We start from the raw sequence: 16407 nt of genomic DNA, 5'->3' as shown, positions 1-16407 counted from the left end.
GAGGGTCTCGACGGGAGAGGCGTGCTCCAGCAGGCGTGAAGCCGAGGCGGGCCGCGAGGGCGTGGATGGCGGTCCAGGCGGCGAGGAAGAGCAGCCCCGCGAGCGCGCCGGTGCGGTGGTCGACGATGAGGTAGGCGGCGGCGGAGGCGAGGGTGAGGTAGGCGGCGGTGGTCGACCGGAAGAGCGGCGGGGGTGTGGCATGGAGAAGAGGGAGGGGGGAATCAGGGAAAATGTGGGCTTAGGGACCACTTTTAGCACTATTAGCAGGTTTTAGCATCCCTTGGGTGTGCTAATGAAGAGGGATGTGCTAAACTTTAGCACACATTTGGATGCACAAGTGCTAAAAGTGTTGTGCTAAAATTTAGCACTGTGTATCCAAACAGAACCTAATAAAACTAAAGTTTATTGTTTTAAGGCTGATCAACCTAATAAAACTAAAGTTTATTGTTTTAAGGCTAATGATCAGACACCATCCAACATGTTATATGGGGGCGTTTGGTTCTTCGTGAGCTCCTAAAATTCCTGTCACATCGAATGTGTGTTTAGATATTAATTAGGAGTATTACAAAACCAATTGCACGGATGGAGGTTAATTTGCGAGACGAATCTATTAAGCCTAATTAGTCCATGATTTGATAATGTGTGCTACAGTAAACATGTGCTAATGATGGATTACTTAGGCTTAATAGATTCGTCTCTCGAATTAACCTCCATGTGTGCAATTGGTTTTGTAATTAGTTTATATTTAATACTACTAATTAGTCTCCGAATATTCAATGTGACATGAATTTTAAGTCAGGAATGAAGATCCAAACTCCACCTAAGGCCTTGTTTAGTTGCCCAACTTTCGGGTGCCAAAAAATACTGTAGCAACACTGTAGCATTTCGTTTGTATTTGTGAATTATTGTCCAAATATTGACTAATTAGGCTCAAAAGATTCGTCTTGCAAATTACAACAAAACTGTGCAATTAGTTTTTGATTTAGTTTTTGATTTCGTCTACATTCAGTACTCCATGCATGTATCGTAAGTTTAATGTGACGGGGAATCTTCTTTTTGCATAGTGTCAAAGTTGGGATTTTGAACTGAACTAAAATTGCCTAAACTCCACCTGGTACTTGCGCACAGTCACCGAGGTTCTTCTACCTTTATATTTGTTTTATATTAAAATATTTGGCGTTTTCTTTCTCACAAATAACTTAGAGTTAACATTTTTTGCATTTATCAATTGCAAAAATCATTTCATCCTCATCATCATTTTACCTTTATATTTCTTCTATTTTTTAAACAAGCAACAATTTTACATCATAATTCTTAGAAATTGAAAATTCATATTTATCTAAAAAAACAAATGCGCATATGAACTAGTTTAAAGAAATACCATCCATCATCAAGCATGTTCATCCATACACCGAAAAATTGCATCACACTGCAACAAATCACCAAAAAGTTCTTGGTGATGTTCAAGAAAAGCAACAAGATTCAAGAATGTTCATGCGCACACCAAGAAAAATTGCAAGTCACTGCAAAAAATCACCAAAAAGTTCTCAGTGATGTTCAAGAAACGCAACAAGATTTCGTTGACAGCCTTGAGCTTCCTCCGCCGCCGCCGCGGCCGGCGGGAAGCATGGGACAGTGGCGATCCTGGTGCCGCCATGGACCTTTTCACGAATTCGTGGTCCTCCGCTCGCCATCACCATTGCTTATTGGTTACCCGCCAGCGAGCAACGTCGGGGAAGGGCGGCTCCATGGATGCTTCGGCTCCGGTGACGAGCTCATGCACCTGCACTCCCAGGCCTCCCCGCGAATGGAACTGGCAGATCTGAGAGAGAATATTAGGTTGCGGTTGCCGGCAATCCAGCCAAAAGACGGCCATGGCAAGGCAGGGAAGAAGGATAGGAGATTGGAGAAACCATTGTGCTCACCAAGGACGGAAACACACCGACAAGGTTGGGGTCTTGGGGAAGCCGGGGTCCTCTTCCATGGGCAGGTCCGGCGGCGCACCGTGGGAAGAGAGATAGAGAAGGAGATGGTCGGCCTCACGCGTAGCAGGGAGCACGCCGACGTCGCCGGCCACTCACCTCGCCCCTCCGCTTCCTCGTGCTGGAGTGAGAGGAAGGAGAGAGAGAGTGAGAGGATGAACGAGGGAGGGGAGAGAGCGCATCGGGGTCGGGGAAGGGGAAGGGTCGGACTGCGGCAGGAGGCGTTGGGGAAAATTAAATGAGGAGAGAATAATCTATTCCCTAATCTGTCATCTTTCCACTAATCTCTCCTCAATTCTCTCTCCGTTGATTGGAAATCCTACGGCAGCTGAAATGCCCACTGGAGTAAACAACCTCCGGAAGGGATTTTCGTTCCTGGCTCGAATTGTTCACATCCTGCGAGGTGTCCCCGGGCCCTGTGTGTACCACGTACCTCCAACGTGTACAATCGCCGTCCGAGGCCAGAGAACAGTGCACCACGCTGCCTTCCGAACCGGAGGGCCGGCGAACGGCGCCCCGATCCACACGCCGGCCTCGCGAGCCGTGCTCGCCACACTCGACTCGGCCACACAGCCCGCAGCCGAGGGCCGAGGCCGAGGCGGCCCCGCGCCGCGCCTCCCCCGATGACCAGACGCGCGCGCGCGCCCGGCCCCCCGCGCCTGCACAGCACAGCGCGCACCGAGGGCGACGCGGGCGCAAAAGCGCAAGCCTCCAAACCCCAAACCCTTGGCGACGGGCAGCCGGGCGGGGCGCCCCCTCGCACACGCCTCCACGTCCACCACAAAGAATGGGCGGGCACGCCCCCAGCCTAATCCCCACGCGGGCGGGTAGATAACGGCCGCGGCACGGGAAGGGCGGGCGAGAGAGGGGCCGGAGAGCACAGAGCAGAAGTCCAAGAAGCGCGGAGCAGGTGAGGGGACGCATGGCGGAGGAAGGGGAGGAGGCGGTGCCGCCGGCCGCGGTGGTGGGGGACGACGACGCGGGGGAGGCGGCGGAGCAGCAGGACTTCGGGCTGCCCGGGGAGCTGATGGCGGTGCTGCCGTCGGACCCGTACGCGCAGCTGGACGTGGCGCGCAGGATCACCTCCATCGCGCTGTCGTGCCGCCTCGGCCGCCTCGAGGCCGAGGTGGCGCGCCTGCGCGCGCAGCTCGCCGAGCGCGACGCCGAGGCCGAGGACCTCCGTGAGCGCGTCGAGCAGCTCGACGCCTCGCTTGCCGTCGCCACCGGCCGCCTCCGCCGCGTCGAGGAGGAGAAGGTACGCAATTCACTGGCTGCTGGACTAGTCGCGCTTTTTAGCTGCCGGGCTCAGCTCTGCCGCGCCTCTGCCTTCCATTCCATGGAACGGGCCAACAGCTCTCGCTGACAGGTGGGCCCGCGGAGACCGCGACGCTTGCCTCTAGCCCTCTAGTCGTCGTGCTAGCAGCTGTGTGTTATGCTGTGTAATTTGGGCAAGTTACTTGCGATCTGACGCTTCTGTATGCTTTGGTCGTGGGCGACGGATGTACAGGAGACGCTGGTGCGCGAGAACTCTTCACTGTCCAACACTGTCAGGAAGCTGAACAGAGACGTCGCCAAGGTAACAGGACATCATTGCATTGCACTTTGGGATTACCTTTTGATAGCGTATTTCATGTGTTTTCTAGTGTCCATTCGGGACAATTGCGTAGCAATCCAATCATATTTTCAAACTGAAATTTGAGTACATTTGGACTTGCTGGAGTCGTTTTTCTCTGATATCCAAGTCCAGCAACTTGCTAGGGCTGTACATGACTATTGCTAGCCGGTACCATTTCGAACTTCGCAAGCGTGTACCTTACTGCTTATATTCTACATTCTTGCGCAGTTGGAAGTTTTCAAGAAGACACTTATGCAGTCACTCCAGGAAGATGATGGCAGTGATGTTAGTCGTTCGCATCGACATTCAAGTTGTCTCTAGTTTTTAGTTTGAAGACCCAGCCATGACAAGAGCATTTCAATTCTTCCCCTGTTTGTATTTTTAAATCATTTTAATGGAAAGTGGTTTATTTTTATAATTACTTTGCTGTAGAATACTGCTCCCAGTGCAAGAGTTGCTGCAAGTCCGAATTTCTCCTCTGCGCCATCAGGTGCTACATAATTATCATAGTTTTGTTATTAGGTCCACCGTCCACATTAATCAAGAGTAATCTAGACAGTTGATTTTTGCAGATGAAGATTCTGCACTTCCAACTTCCAAATCGTCACAGTTCTCAGAAACTGCAAGTTCAGTTTCAGAGGAAAGTAGCAAAGTTGATCCAGATGGTACATTCTCTTTACATCTTATCATCTAGTTAATATCTATATGAAAATCTGTTAAATGATGTTTTACGCCCAAACCCCTTTTTGTACGTGCAGCACCTAGGCCACCGCGTCCGCATGTCTTTTTGCCGTCATACAACAACACACCAAGGATGACGCCGCCAGGCTCACCTCCAAGGGGTGGTTATGCGTCGGTATCACCGCCAAGGCGACATTCGATCTCCGTTACATCAATGAATATGTTTAATGACAGGCCCTCAAGCTATTCTGGTCACTATAGCTCTCCATTTGACGCAGCAAGTCAAACAGGTGAACTTTGACAAACCCAAGAGTTAGTTATGTTGTTTCTCACTTACCTGAATGTAAATTTGCTTTTATTTTTTTGTGAAATAAGTGCAATTGCATGCACATGATTATGTAAAAGTAATTATATAGCTAACATTCTTTTTTGACAAAAAAATATGCTTTTATAATGTACTCCTTCTGTTCCAAAATGTAACTAATTTGATGTTGTAGATGTTGGTGTATTTTTCAATAAACTCGGTCAAAGTTAGAGAAATTTGACTTAGGACAAAATAAGATGTCTTATATTTTGGAATAGAGGTAGTATATTACATTCTCATGGTCAAGGTATATTACAGTTTCACTACCATCTGTAGCAGACTTCAAGATATATTACAGTCTCACTGAACAAAAAAAATGAACTATGTGTTCTCTACCAGGTTCAGCTCTTTGATTTCGAGGTTCAACACAAAATCATAAATAAGCTACCCATAAACTCCTTTTCATTGAGAGTTCATTTGTTTCAGGGCGGACGAGAGTTGATGGCAAAGAATTCTTTCGTCAGGTCAGGTATGTGCAGAAGGTTTCTTTTCCATGTTTTCAGGCAAAGGATTGTTTGCTGATACATACTTGATTAAAATGAATGACAGGAGATGCTTGGAGTCTCCAGTTTGATGTATTTATTTTTTAGGAACTGCACATTTGCCACATAATAGGTCCAATTGACCCTGAGGATCTTGTTTTCCAGGAATCTAGAAAGAAATATTTTTTCAACTCCAATGATGCTTAATTATCAGAAAAAACAGTTTTTTTTTTCACTTATCCAAGTGCACTCTTGACTTCCCTATTTAACTGTTGCTCATGCAGAAACCGCTTGTCTTATGAGCAATTTGGTGCATTCCTGGCTAATGTGAAGGAACTGAATGCACAGAGGCAGACCAGAGAGGTATAAATGGATATATACTAAAATTACTATCAGTTTTGCGACATACTCCCTCCGTCCCATGAAGAGTGCAATTCTAGTTTTTCTAAGGCAGATTAGTGGTGGCATGAAAAGACTCTAATACCCTCATTTGTTGGCAACTTGGCTACATGCGGTAAGTTTTGGCATACAAATTAGATCTCACCACTTAATTAGGCAGGTAGTTAGATCTATTTTCTAGGATTGCACTCTTTTGTGGGATTTTTTTTCAAAAGCTAGGATTGCACTTTTCATGGGATGGAAGGAGTATGAACTGTAGTGGTACTTACTGGGCCTTCTGTCCATTACAGGATACATTAAGAAAGGCAGATGAGATCTTTGGTCCAGAAAACAAGGACCTGTACACCATCTTTGAGAGTCTAATTACTCGTAATGTTCAATAGATTCCTCGAGGCTAAACATTTCCCATGACTACTTGCGACCCATGTTCTACCGGTATATTGTGATTATGATGTTGGTCGTTTTTTGTATTTGAAGTCTGTAGTCCATTGAAGGTTCTTGGTATATAGTTTCCTCATTTTTTTTTTGCTTATGCCCATATAGTCATGGGTTGTCTGTAAGCTACAATTTATACACTTCAATACAAATGGAGAAAATATTGGAATAAAAGGAAATGTGTTATAGGTGTGTTATATCTCGAACATAATAGACAAGTTGTGACTTTGAAACAACTGCAGAATATAAGTTTCTCACATTCACCAGAGTAAATGAATCCATCTGGAGAAATATATATTTTATTTTCTGTATTAATTCCCTTTACGTGTAACTCTGTCAGATATCTCTTTCTATTTTTGGAATCTGAACTGTTGAAATATACTGTAAACTGTTTTGACCTTTTGGTATCTAATCTTAATCCTTTCGCAACAGTATTGCTTCATAGAATTACTTATTTCATATCCTTTGTTATGTCCGCCATGAATTGTTTTTGCGGCCTGCTCCAAATTGCTTTTTGCTCTTCAAAGCTCCCAACAATGGCAGATTGTTTATTGTTTACCAACGAATTTGCCAAATGGTTGTAGTATACTCCATTGTTTAAATTATACAGTATCTTGAGTACGTTTGCACTCTTTCTCCTGACCAAAATCTGCCCATCCGTGCTTTCGGTTGTGTTGGCAACAATGCTTACTGCCTTTGCTTCCACAGAGGGTTCCAAGTCAGATCCTTGGACCATGTAAACTGCACCAAGAACTTCTCCCAGAAATATGTCCTGGAAACAAAAAATGTGTAAAAAAGATTAAAGACTACATCAGACGTCAACAATTGAACGTGGGCAATATACAGACAGTCTTAAGGAGCCATTTACCATGTGGTGATACAATTTCTGTTTCCTCTGAAGTTCCTGTAGCATCGAGATCAAACCATGAACAAACCTTGATTCGGGAGTATGCTGCGTGCGTTGCTCCAAAGCTGCAAGGACATCCTCGAATGAAGCAACCTTCCGTTGCACGTTAAGAGGAATGAGTGTGATATCCAGTCTGGATTCTAGGACTGTTTTTGCCGCCAGTGGATCAAGGAACATGTTAAACTCTGCATATCTGTTCGATGGGACAGTGAACACATTTCCCTTGTCATGATCGCTATCTCTGATGTGTCCCCCGACGACATAAACTCTCTGCGTACAGAGGATTATAAGATTTTATCTAATGAATATTGATGAAGTTTCATACTACTAGGGGGCAAAAGGAACAAACCTCTATCACAGAGCTTGCATCCATGTCAGATAGTGAAATGTTGGCCAGATTGGTGAGAGGTCCACTGGTAAGAACCGTGATTTTCTCACCTGGACCAAGTTGCTTCCTGACTGACTGCCAAACATCATAAGCATGTGCCTGCCGGCGTTCCGGATGATCCAAGTTGTCAGACATGTACCTAATCATGGGATGAACGGATGTAAAATGTATTATGACAATTCTATAGCATTAGCATAGATATGAAAGTGACTAAAGAAATCGGAAGAGTGGTTACCTTCTAGGACTTCTTGGCAGTGACCGAGCCAATCCATACAATGTGTCTGAATCAACAAATCCACCGCTGCCGTGGGGAATGGCATAGGAATTTTTGCAACCAAGGGTTGGATTGCCCAATGCATTGGTATTTCCAAGACCGACTGGAATATCGTCACGGCCCATCATATGTAGCACGTCGTAAACGATATCGATGCTCGCGCTATTAGCCCAGCCATTGCCATTGATCAAAACACCCTAAAACACAGTTTAGCAAACTGAGTTTTTTTTTCAGGCATTCAGTGTACAACAGCATACCACATTGTTAGTTGCAAAAATTATGCAGTTTAATTTGTAACGTATATTTCTCTCACCTTTAGATCAAGTACTTCTCTCGGTTCCTTCAAGAGGTATATGAGGGACACAAAATCTCCAGGACTCATGTCCATGTCAAAAATGACTGGCTTACCCCTGCTCACATTCCTGAAATCCGGCTTGTAGAGAACCTCTCTGTAATATGGAAATTGTGTACTTATGTTGAAACGGCCAGTGTTTTTAGGGAGATTTAGAACCTGAAAAGGAACAAAAAATTTGGTCATTGTTGTGCTTCAAGTTCGACATTGTGAGTTCTGAGCTTTCAGCTCAAAAACACGCCAAGTATACTGCTTAGTTACCTCTAGGAAGCTCTTGCAAAATTCCTTATCCAGTAAGCTACTTTTATTGGTGTTTGGCTTCGCGGTTGTTGCGACATATACCTGCACTGCTTCTGGACCGGACACTTCCGTAGTGTATCCATCCTAAGGAGAAATGCAGGTTTTCAGGATTCAGAAGTTCTCATGCTAGATAACTTTCTGCATCCAGTGCATTCCATTACCTCACATCTTCCTCTGTTGCTTCCCGGCACCAGGCAGAAGGCATCTCTGATCCCAGTCTGAACATGCCCACTGTGAACTCCGCCCTCTTGCAGCCCAAACTTGGGTTTAGTTCGGCCATCAAAGAAAGGGTTGGAGCCGTCACGCGCGCCGTACGGTTCGTTGGAGGTTACCACGGTGATGTTCATGTACTCAAGCTCGGCGAATTCATTGCCGCCGCCGTTGGTCTCACCATGGCGCATGCTGGAGAGAGCCACGCCGGCGGCGAAGGAGTCCCACATGTAGTAGCCCTGCAAATTCATTGAAGCGTAAGGAATTCGTGGAGAACTCGACGTTTTATTACAAGGGCCGGAGGTGGAAGGTGTTCAGAGCTTCAGACTACTTGCCGTGTTGTTATGACTGTCGGAGCGCCTCCTGCGCCGCGCCAGGACCTGGTCCAGCGACTGGAAGCCGTACTGCGCCTCGTACGTGCTCTGGCGCCGCCGGAACTCGGAGTAGAACTCCTCCGTCACGGGCACCGTGTTCGTGGCGTCGAGAGGGACCAGCGTGACGGGCACGCCCGAGTGGAGCACCTGGTACGCGGCGAAGGGGTCGCCGAAGAAGTTGAACTCGGCGAACGGGTTGGCGGCGGTGGCGGTGAAGAGGTTGCCGGCGACCCGCACGGCGCCGCCGGAGACGTAGATGCGCTCCACGTTCCGCCTCAAGTGCGGGTGCGTCATGAGGAGGAGCGCGAGGTTGGTGTGCGCGCCGAGGAGGAGCACAGACGTCGGGCCGGCGGAGAGCGTGTCCGCCATCACCCGCTGCGCCGTGGGCTGCCGGAGCGGCCGGTACCCCCGGGGACCCTGCGGGAGGAAGCCCCTTCGGACGCCGGAGTTGGTGTCGATGTCAAGCCGCCCGCCGCGCCCCGGCGGGATGGCCTGCCGGTAGCGGCAGCCGCCGGCCGTGGACATGCCCTGCATTATCGATGCGCACGTGGTGAAATGCATGGTGTGCTAGCTTGGACTTTGATAAGATTGCGTCAGTTGATGAGGTACCTGATCGATGAGTGGCAGGTAGCCGCCGACGTTGGGGCGTATGTCGCCGGCGCCGGATATCCCGCCGTCGCCGCCGACGCCGACGGCGATGTCGTCGCGGCCCATCATGTATAGGATGTCGTAGACGTGGTTGACGGCGTGCCCGGCGTCGCTCCACTCGTTGGCGTTGATGGTAATGGCCTGGATTGTTCACAGCAACAATAGTGACGCACTAGCCGGGGGCCTTGACTGAGAGATGTGGATCAGATACGGGGCATCTGATGGCTCATCAAATTGACGGCCACGAGGCGTTGAAATTAGGCATGCCGCTGGCTGCAACAACGACGACGACGACGAGAGTCAAATCCAAGATGCGCCTTCGCTGCCCGTATCTATCTCCATCACCTCTTCTTTTCTCCATTCTTCTTTTATCTAATGAGATATCCAACAATGGCGATGCAATAAACAATTGGGGCGCGTGCGGCTACGGATCAATTGGAGCTAGACCAGGAATAATACTATGATGCGATGGGATTGTATATATCTGAATATCTCGGCGTGCGCAGGATCAAGATGAGATCATACGATACGACCATACGCTGCTCCATGTCTCCATCTTCAGAGCACAGTGATCCATTACCCCTCCAGAATCGACGCCATGATCGGCGTGATAAATAATTTTTGCATGGACAACATCACGGTCTACTCGATTGCACACTCCCTAGCTGGCGAATCACTACCGCGGGGAAGGCGCCAGGCGGAGGTGACACGTAGCACGCGGCCGCAGGAGCCACGAGAAAGAGGGTGACATGGCACCAACCTTGACGTCGAACTCGGAGCGGTTGTGCTTGAGGATGTAGAGCAGCGCCAGCACGTCGTCCGTGTCCATGTCCGTGTCCACCAGGATCCGCCGCGGCGCCGCCGCGACGACACCGGCGGCGGCCGCTACCGCGACGAACAGCAACACGGCCACGGCCGCCGCACCGGCCCTTGTGTCGGCGCTCATCGTCACCATGCTCCCCTTCCTCGGCGCCGCCGTCGTGAGTTCGCTGCCGGCCGGCGCGCGTGGGAGGGCCAGAGAGAGTGGTAGAACTATATCTAGCGGCGGCGGAGGCGGTGGCGCGTTGGAGACTGGAGAGGATCGAGGACTTCTCCTCGATGGCTTCCTGCATGACGGGGGGCCGAGGGGTGCCTGCGTTTTATCGCTCCAGCACCTCCCGTGGCCCGTGGGCGTCAATGAACGCGCACCAGCTGCAGTCGCTGTACAACTGCAGCGGCCTCGCAGTATAGGCAAGTACGCGTCCGATCCGATCCGGCTAGCAATTAATGATCCAGCCTGAAAACTCCAAAAAATACAAGACGTAATTGCTTCTCGATCAGATGGAGAATCTGCGATGATCTTCTCTCGCCAGCTCTAATCTAGCTGATGAACCTGCTAGATTTCTCAGCACGGGTCTCAGATGATCTTCTGATGTGAGTATCTCAGACGTAACTTGCTGCATCATTTTATTTTTTTTCGAGAGGTGGCAATTGGCATAGTGGCGTTCTGAGGACGGCATTAAACGCATGCTATTGATGTGAGACGCCCTTACTTGCATCCTCATGAAAAGTGAGAGGATAGCTGGTGAAAGTGTTGTTACAAAAAAGATAGCCGGTGGAAGTGTGATCAACCGTTGTAGGGGAAAGAATTAGAGCGCACGAAACTAGCTACAAGCAAACAAAAGCACAAATAAGCTCACGTGGACGCCTCATCGAAAAGCCAACAAGATCATTTTTCCTCTATTCATATGTACGACCATCTTTAGACACTTTTTATGTACATTAGAGAGGTCAACAAGATCATTTTGCCTCACGTGTGTACATGATCTATCCGGAGCATCTTTAGACACTTCAAGATATATGTAAGACCTCTGTAATGTACATACATGTAAACTAGACAAAACATGCATTTAGGTGGTGTTTGGTTGGCACAAATGTAACGTAATCTGATTACTGAAGGTAACGAATTCCATTACATATGTTTGGTTGCGGCGGTTTGTAATCAATTTACACTGTAATCTAATCCCTTACCTAAATAATATATATACAAGCTTGTTACCCCTCCCCCCACTGTAATCAGATACAACACCCACACCGTAATCTGATTACGTTGCCAGAGTGCAACCAAACAAAGAGGTTAATCACCCATTCCACCACTAAATACACTGTAATCTGATTCCCTTTGCGTTTACGTTACCTAGCGCGAACCAAACACTGTCTCTAATGTAAATATGAACGTTGTCTAAGATCATCTCTAAATGTATAGAATCACCCTCTTTTTCTTAAATGTGTCTACAATAATTTGATGTCATATATTGTATTGGTTCCAAGGTATAAAACCTATAAACAGAATCCATACTCACTTTATTTTTTTTTATCTTTTCCTCTATATTCTATTATTGTTTGGAACCACTTCCTATAGAACCGGGTAGTATATAGAATCAACCACGTAATGTTGTGGTTGGTTCTATATGTGCATTTATAGTGAATGGCTTAGAACCGAGAGGAGGCCCTGATGGTTTTCTTGTCTGGTTCCGCCCCTAATCACACTGTACGATAGTATGGTAGGCACGTACTAATGACATCTCACTATCGCAATACGATGACTTGCTCACCTTCTTGCTAGTGTCTGATAGTCATTGTAGTATTGTACAGTAGTAGTAGGGGTAGGCTTGTACTGTTGCTAGGATGTTGGAATCTCCAACCAAGCAATCCATGCTTGTTCGTGTTTATCGTGGAGAGGAAAATATTATCGGGCTTGATTGCCATTATTTTTTGCCATTGTTTGATAATAATAAAGATGCTTTCCCCGTTTGCTTGCGTATATTTCTTCACATATATCAGATATATTAATAATTAAATACTTCCTCCATTCCAAATTGTAAGTCATTCCAAGAATCTTGGAGAGTCAAAACATCTCAAGTTTGACCAAAATTATAGAGAAAATTATAAAGATTTATGACATCAAATAGGTATACTATGAAAATATAATTGATGAAGAATCTAATGATACTTAGATGATATCATAAATGTTATTATATTATCATATAAATTTGGTCAAACTTGAGATATTTTGACTCTCTAAGATTCTTGGAATGACTTGCAATTTAGGATGGATAAGTATAAATGTATGAGATATGAGGTGGATTTGGGAGCCTTAAAGAAAACGTGCTGCAGTCCGGCCGGATGCCCGTGCGGCCCGCAGTTTGGTCGACAACTGCAGCGGAGCAGCCGCCCCACGTCCGTGCGTGGCCGGCCCGGGACCATGGCCGCCGATCGTTGTGTCCTTCCCGCGTGGTGGCCTCATCCGATGGACCCGTCGTTGTGCTTGTTGAGGAACCCCGCGCGAGCACGCACGTCGTCGGTGTGTGTCCGGTGCGTGTCCACCAGGACCAGCGCGCGGCGCCACCCCACACCGGCGGCTAGCTGCTACCGCAAGGAGCTAGCGTAGCAACACGCGGCCACGGCCGCCGCCGGCCGTTCTTGGTTGGGTGCTAGCTCTTGCTCCGATCCCGACCCCTTCCTCGGCGCCGTCGTACGTGGCCATGGATGACACAGAGTTCGGTGTGCACGCGGAGGGCCAGGGAGAAGTTCGTAGTGTGGTAACTAGCAGCGACTTGCACGTTGATGGGTGCGCGTGTGGGCGTCAAAACGTCAACGGATGATGGCTTGGCGAGCAGCGGCTGCAGTCGCTGTACAACGGCAATATAGGCAGGTACTGTGTCCTACTGCTAGGGTTTTTCAACTTTCCAGCCAAAGCAATTTATGATTCTTGTTGAAAACTTGACGTATTTGCTTCTGGACTATCTCTGTAGATCTGTCCCAACCAGCTTTGGTTGAATGTATGGTTGTGTACAGGTCGTAACTGCCATAATCTAAAGAGAGAAAGGACAACATTAAATTTGCAAATCCGTATGTTCTTAAATTATAGGCATACTATGCACCTAAACATACATATACCATATCTAGATACATAGTTAAACCTATGAATCTAGAAATGACAAGTATTAAACAATATAACCTTTATAAAGAGATAAAATTCAATAGTTCAAATCAATCCCCTCTCGTATCCCTCTCCTAGGTTTTGCAGGATCCAAACCACCTAAGATCTAGCAAACGTTTTAATATAAAGAAATGTTATCAATTTAATATGATATTTTTACTCTTATGCATGCTCTTGTGTATTAAGTAATGTAATTAGTACATTGTACCTTTCAAATGGTCGAGCTGTGATGATATATAGTGCTTAAAAATAAGTTGGATTATATACACTCAATTTTACAAATCTAAGTTAAATTTAGCAAAATCAACATTGGACACTTGATTTGGTACCAAATTTATGCATTTAAAAATGTCATGCTTAATTTACAATATTTGATCATATCATGATTGATTGTTCGGATCACATTTCATTTTGAGACTATAGGACCTAGATGACACCCCAAAACTAAGTTTAGCGGCCGGATCTAATTTGAAAGGACAGATACTAAGATGACCCCAATGCCAAGTTTAAATAAGCAGATCTACAATTTGAGAGCAGGGGACCTAATTAAGTGACATAGTCTAATAAGTTTAAAGTCCGATCACCCACTTTACTCTAATAAAAAAATTCTACAGAAGAGATCATAATAAACAGTTATGAGTTAAAATGGCCCCGCTCTATCGTTTGTACTCCAAGCCGCACTACTGAAATCCACGCCGCACCACTGAAGAAATACGTGCCGCACCATTGGTGAAGACCTAGGCAAGGGGTAAGCAAGAAAATAAAAGCTTGGTATGATACGATGGGAAGAAGAATACTTGTCATATTATTAGCAGGATGATTGTGCCGAGATGATACAAATTGAGTCTAAGACAAGATGTGCACGCCGTACACAGCGAAAATATCAATGTCTACGGACCGTAGCATTCACGGGGTCACTGTGCATAGAAGGAGTGACTTGGAGAAGGAAAAGTTGTACACAATGGACAATTGGAGCTGCACATAGTATACGTCGATATTATGCACCGTATCATCCGGCATGTAGCTAGCGACAATGTGTAGATAAGTAGATTCAACAGTAGTTTGGATTGCTGTACACGCCATATATCCCGGCGTGTAGAAAGGATGTATGCGCCATATCATCGTTGATCACTCAAAGACAGTTAGTACATTCTTAACGAGTGATTAGTGTAAATGCTTCCTGGTGCTTGGTTTCACAACTAGTAAACCGTTCTATAAAATTTAGAGAAATTTAGAGGGTGTTTGTATACGAGGTGCTAAACTTTAGTAGGGTCACATTGGATGTTTGAATGCTAATTAGGAGGACTAAACATAAGCTAATTATAAAACTAATTGCACAAATGGAGTCTAATTCGCCAGACGAATCTATTAAGACTAATTAATCCATCATTAGCAAATGGTTACTGTAGCAACACATCAAATCATGAACTAATTAGGCTTAATAGATTCGTCTCGCGAATTAGACTCCATCTGTGCAATTAGTTTTTATAATTAGACTATGTTTAATACTTTTAATTAGTATCCAAATATCCGATATGATTGGTGCTAAAGTTTAGCAAAACACCCCTTGGTGCGCTCCAGATTCATGAACCGTTCTTGCGGTATGGGAATTAGGCAATTGGGCGTGTGGCACACCGCTATCGTCGACGGCTGGGCTGGACCAGCGCCGCATCAGGGACCAACAAGGCCGATGGACCGATCCCTTCGGCCGGAGCACGAGCACGACGATGCTCTCGGGTGACGCGCGGCGCCCACCAGGCCACCACCGCGCTGCCCTTGGAGCTCGGAAAGCTGTGGAACATGGATGGACGCGCGGTCGACGACGAAAACGACCCGGCGGAGCAAGGTGGCCGGGCAGCAAAGGCGGGGCGCTTTCCGGCGACGACCTACGTGTGGCCCCCGGTGGCGACGATGACAGGGACCCCCCGCTGTTGACTCCTGAGCTGATCGTCCACAGGAACGTAACTTTGCGGGGAGAAACACGGAGCTGATCGGTGCCGATGGTTACGGCGGGATAGGACTCGTGTCTCGGCAACACGTCGTCTACGTAATGAAGTGCGATGGGACGCTACGCTCACCAATCAGAACTTCGAAGTTGCACGTAGCTACCAAGGCGTGTCGTGCAATAATAGTCACAGACTCACAGGACGATGACATGCATGTCATGTGGAAGTAGGCCCTTGTTTACTTCGCGAATTTGGGAGGTGGCAAATTACTGTAGCAACACTGTAGCGTTTCGTTTGTATTTGTGAATTATTGTCCAAATATTGACTAATTAGGCTCAAAAGATTCGTCTCGCAAAGTACAACAAAACTGTGCAAATAGTTTTTGATTTCGTCTACATTTAGTACTCCATGCATGTACCGCAAGTTTGATGTGATGGGGAATCTTCTTTTTGCATAGTGTCAAAGTTAGGAGTTTGGAGGTAAGAGAACAAGGGCTAGAATATATAGTTTCTTTTTTTCTTTTTACTTTTGACGAGGAACAACTAGCTTTGGGTTAGGTTGGTGGCATGAAACTATGAAAGTGATGTGAGGGTATAATTGTATATGGAAAACAGTTGACAGTCAATAACATATATCGTGTTTTGCAAATACATATCTTCTATAGGACTTACTATTAACAAGATGCAGGGATAAATATAAAATCAATGTCCTAAAAAAATGTAAAATCAAGAGAACGGTAAAAAAGAAAAAAGGGGACTCGTCTGTATGAAGATTCAACGCCCAAGATTCAATATAAATACAATTTCCCGCTAATTTCTGTTGCGGTGAGTCGGTAAAATATACTACATTATTGTATAAAATATCATGAAAATACTTCGTTCCGAGACAAATCTACGCATGCCAAGGTTTAAAACGGTAGAATCTCATTTCCCAAGGCATTACAATTTTGTTGCTACCGAGTGCTTGCATATTCTGAAACACATCAAAGGTATACTGTGAGCCATGCCAAAGGCCAAATAAGGGGATCAAGTGAATCAAAGTAAATACCCGACATATTAGAAAGTAACC

General features: G+C 46.4%; 2 protein-coding genes and 1 long non-coding RNA gene across 3 annotated transcripts; 1 reads left to right on the top strand and 2 right to left on the bottom strand.

Moving 5' to 3' along the window:
- Positions 1 to 1358: 1358 nt before the first annotated feature.
- On the bottom strand, positions 1359 to 2351 carry LOC111256622. The gene is made up of 2 exons (XR_002676709.1): positions 1926 to 2351; positions 1359 to 1822 (listed from the first exon to the last, which is right to left on the bottom strand). It is a non-coding gene; the product is annotated as an uncharacterized LOC111256622 (long non-coding RNA).
- Positions 2352 to 2751: 400 nt separating this feature from the next.
- On the top strand, positions 2752 to 6155 carry LOC101757937 (uncharacterized protein At4g15545). Its single transcript, XM_004962066.4, has 9 exons — positions 2752 to 3237; positions 3490 to 3558; positions 3826 to 3882; positions 4030 to 4087; positions 4170 to 4262; positions 4356 to 4568; positions 5069 to 5111; positions 5409 to 5487; positions 5814 to 6155. The coding sequence occupies exons 1-9, from the start codon at positions 2905 to 2907 to the stop codon at positions 5904 to 5906; spliced, it is 1038 nt and encodes a 345-aa protein (XP_004962123.1). The 5' UTR covers positions 2752 to 2904; the 3' UTR covers positions 5907 to 6155.
- Positions 6156 to 6231: 76 nt separating this feature from the next.
- On the bottom strand, positions 6232 to 10576 carry LOC101758353. Its single transcript, XM_004962067.4, has 10 exons — positions 10172 to 10576; positions 9373 to 9552; positions 8725 to 9291; positions 8341 to 8628; positions 8141 to 8263; positions 7841 to 8038; positions 7489 to 7724; positions 7215 to 7392; positions 6827 to 7135; positions 6232 to 6730 (listed from the first exon to the last, which is right to left on the bottom strand). The coding sequence occupies exons 1-10, from the start codon at positions 10364 to 10366 to the stop codon at positions 6410 to 6412; spliced, it is 2595 nt and encodes an 864-aa protein (XP_004962124.1). The 5' UTR covers positions 10367 to 10576; the 3' UTR covers positions 6232 to 6409.
- Between the last annotated feature and the right edge of the window lie 5831 nt (positions 10577 to 16407).

The sequence above is a fragment of the Setaria italica genome, chromosome III (genome assembly GCF_000263155.2).
Source record: "Setaria italica strain Yugu1 chromosome III, Setaria_italica_v2.0, whole genome shotgun sequence".
Classification (NCBI taxonomy): Eukaryota; Viridiplantae; Streptophyta; class Magnoliopsida; order Poales; family Poaceae; genus Setaria; species Setaria italica.
Note: the sequence above shows the minus strand (reverse complement) of the source record. Positions and strands in the feature narration are given on the sequence as shown.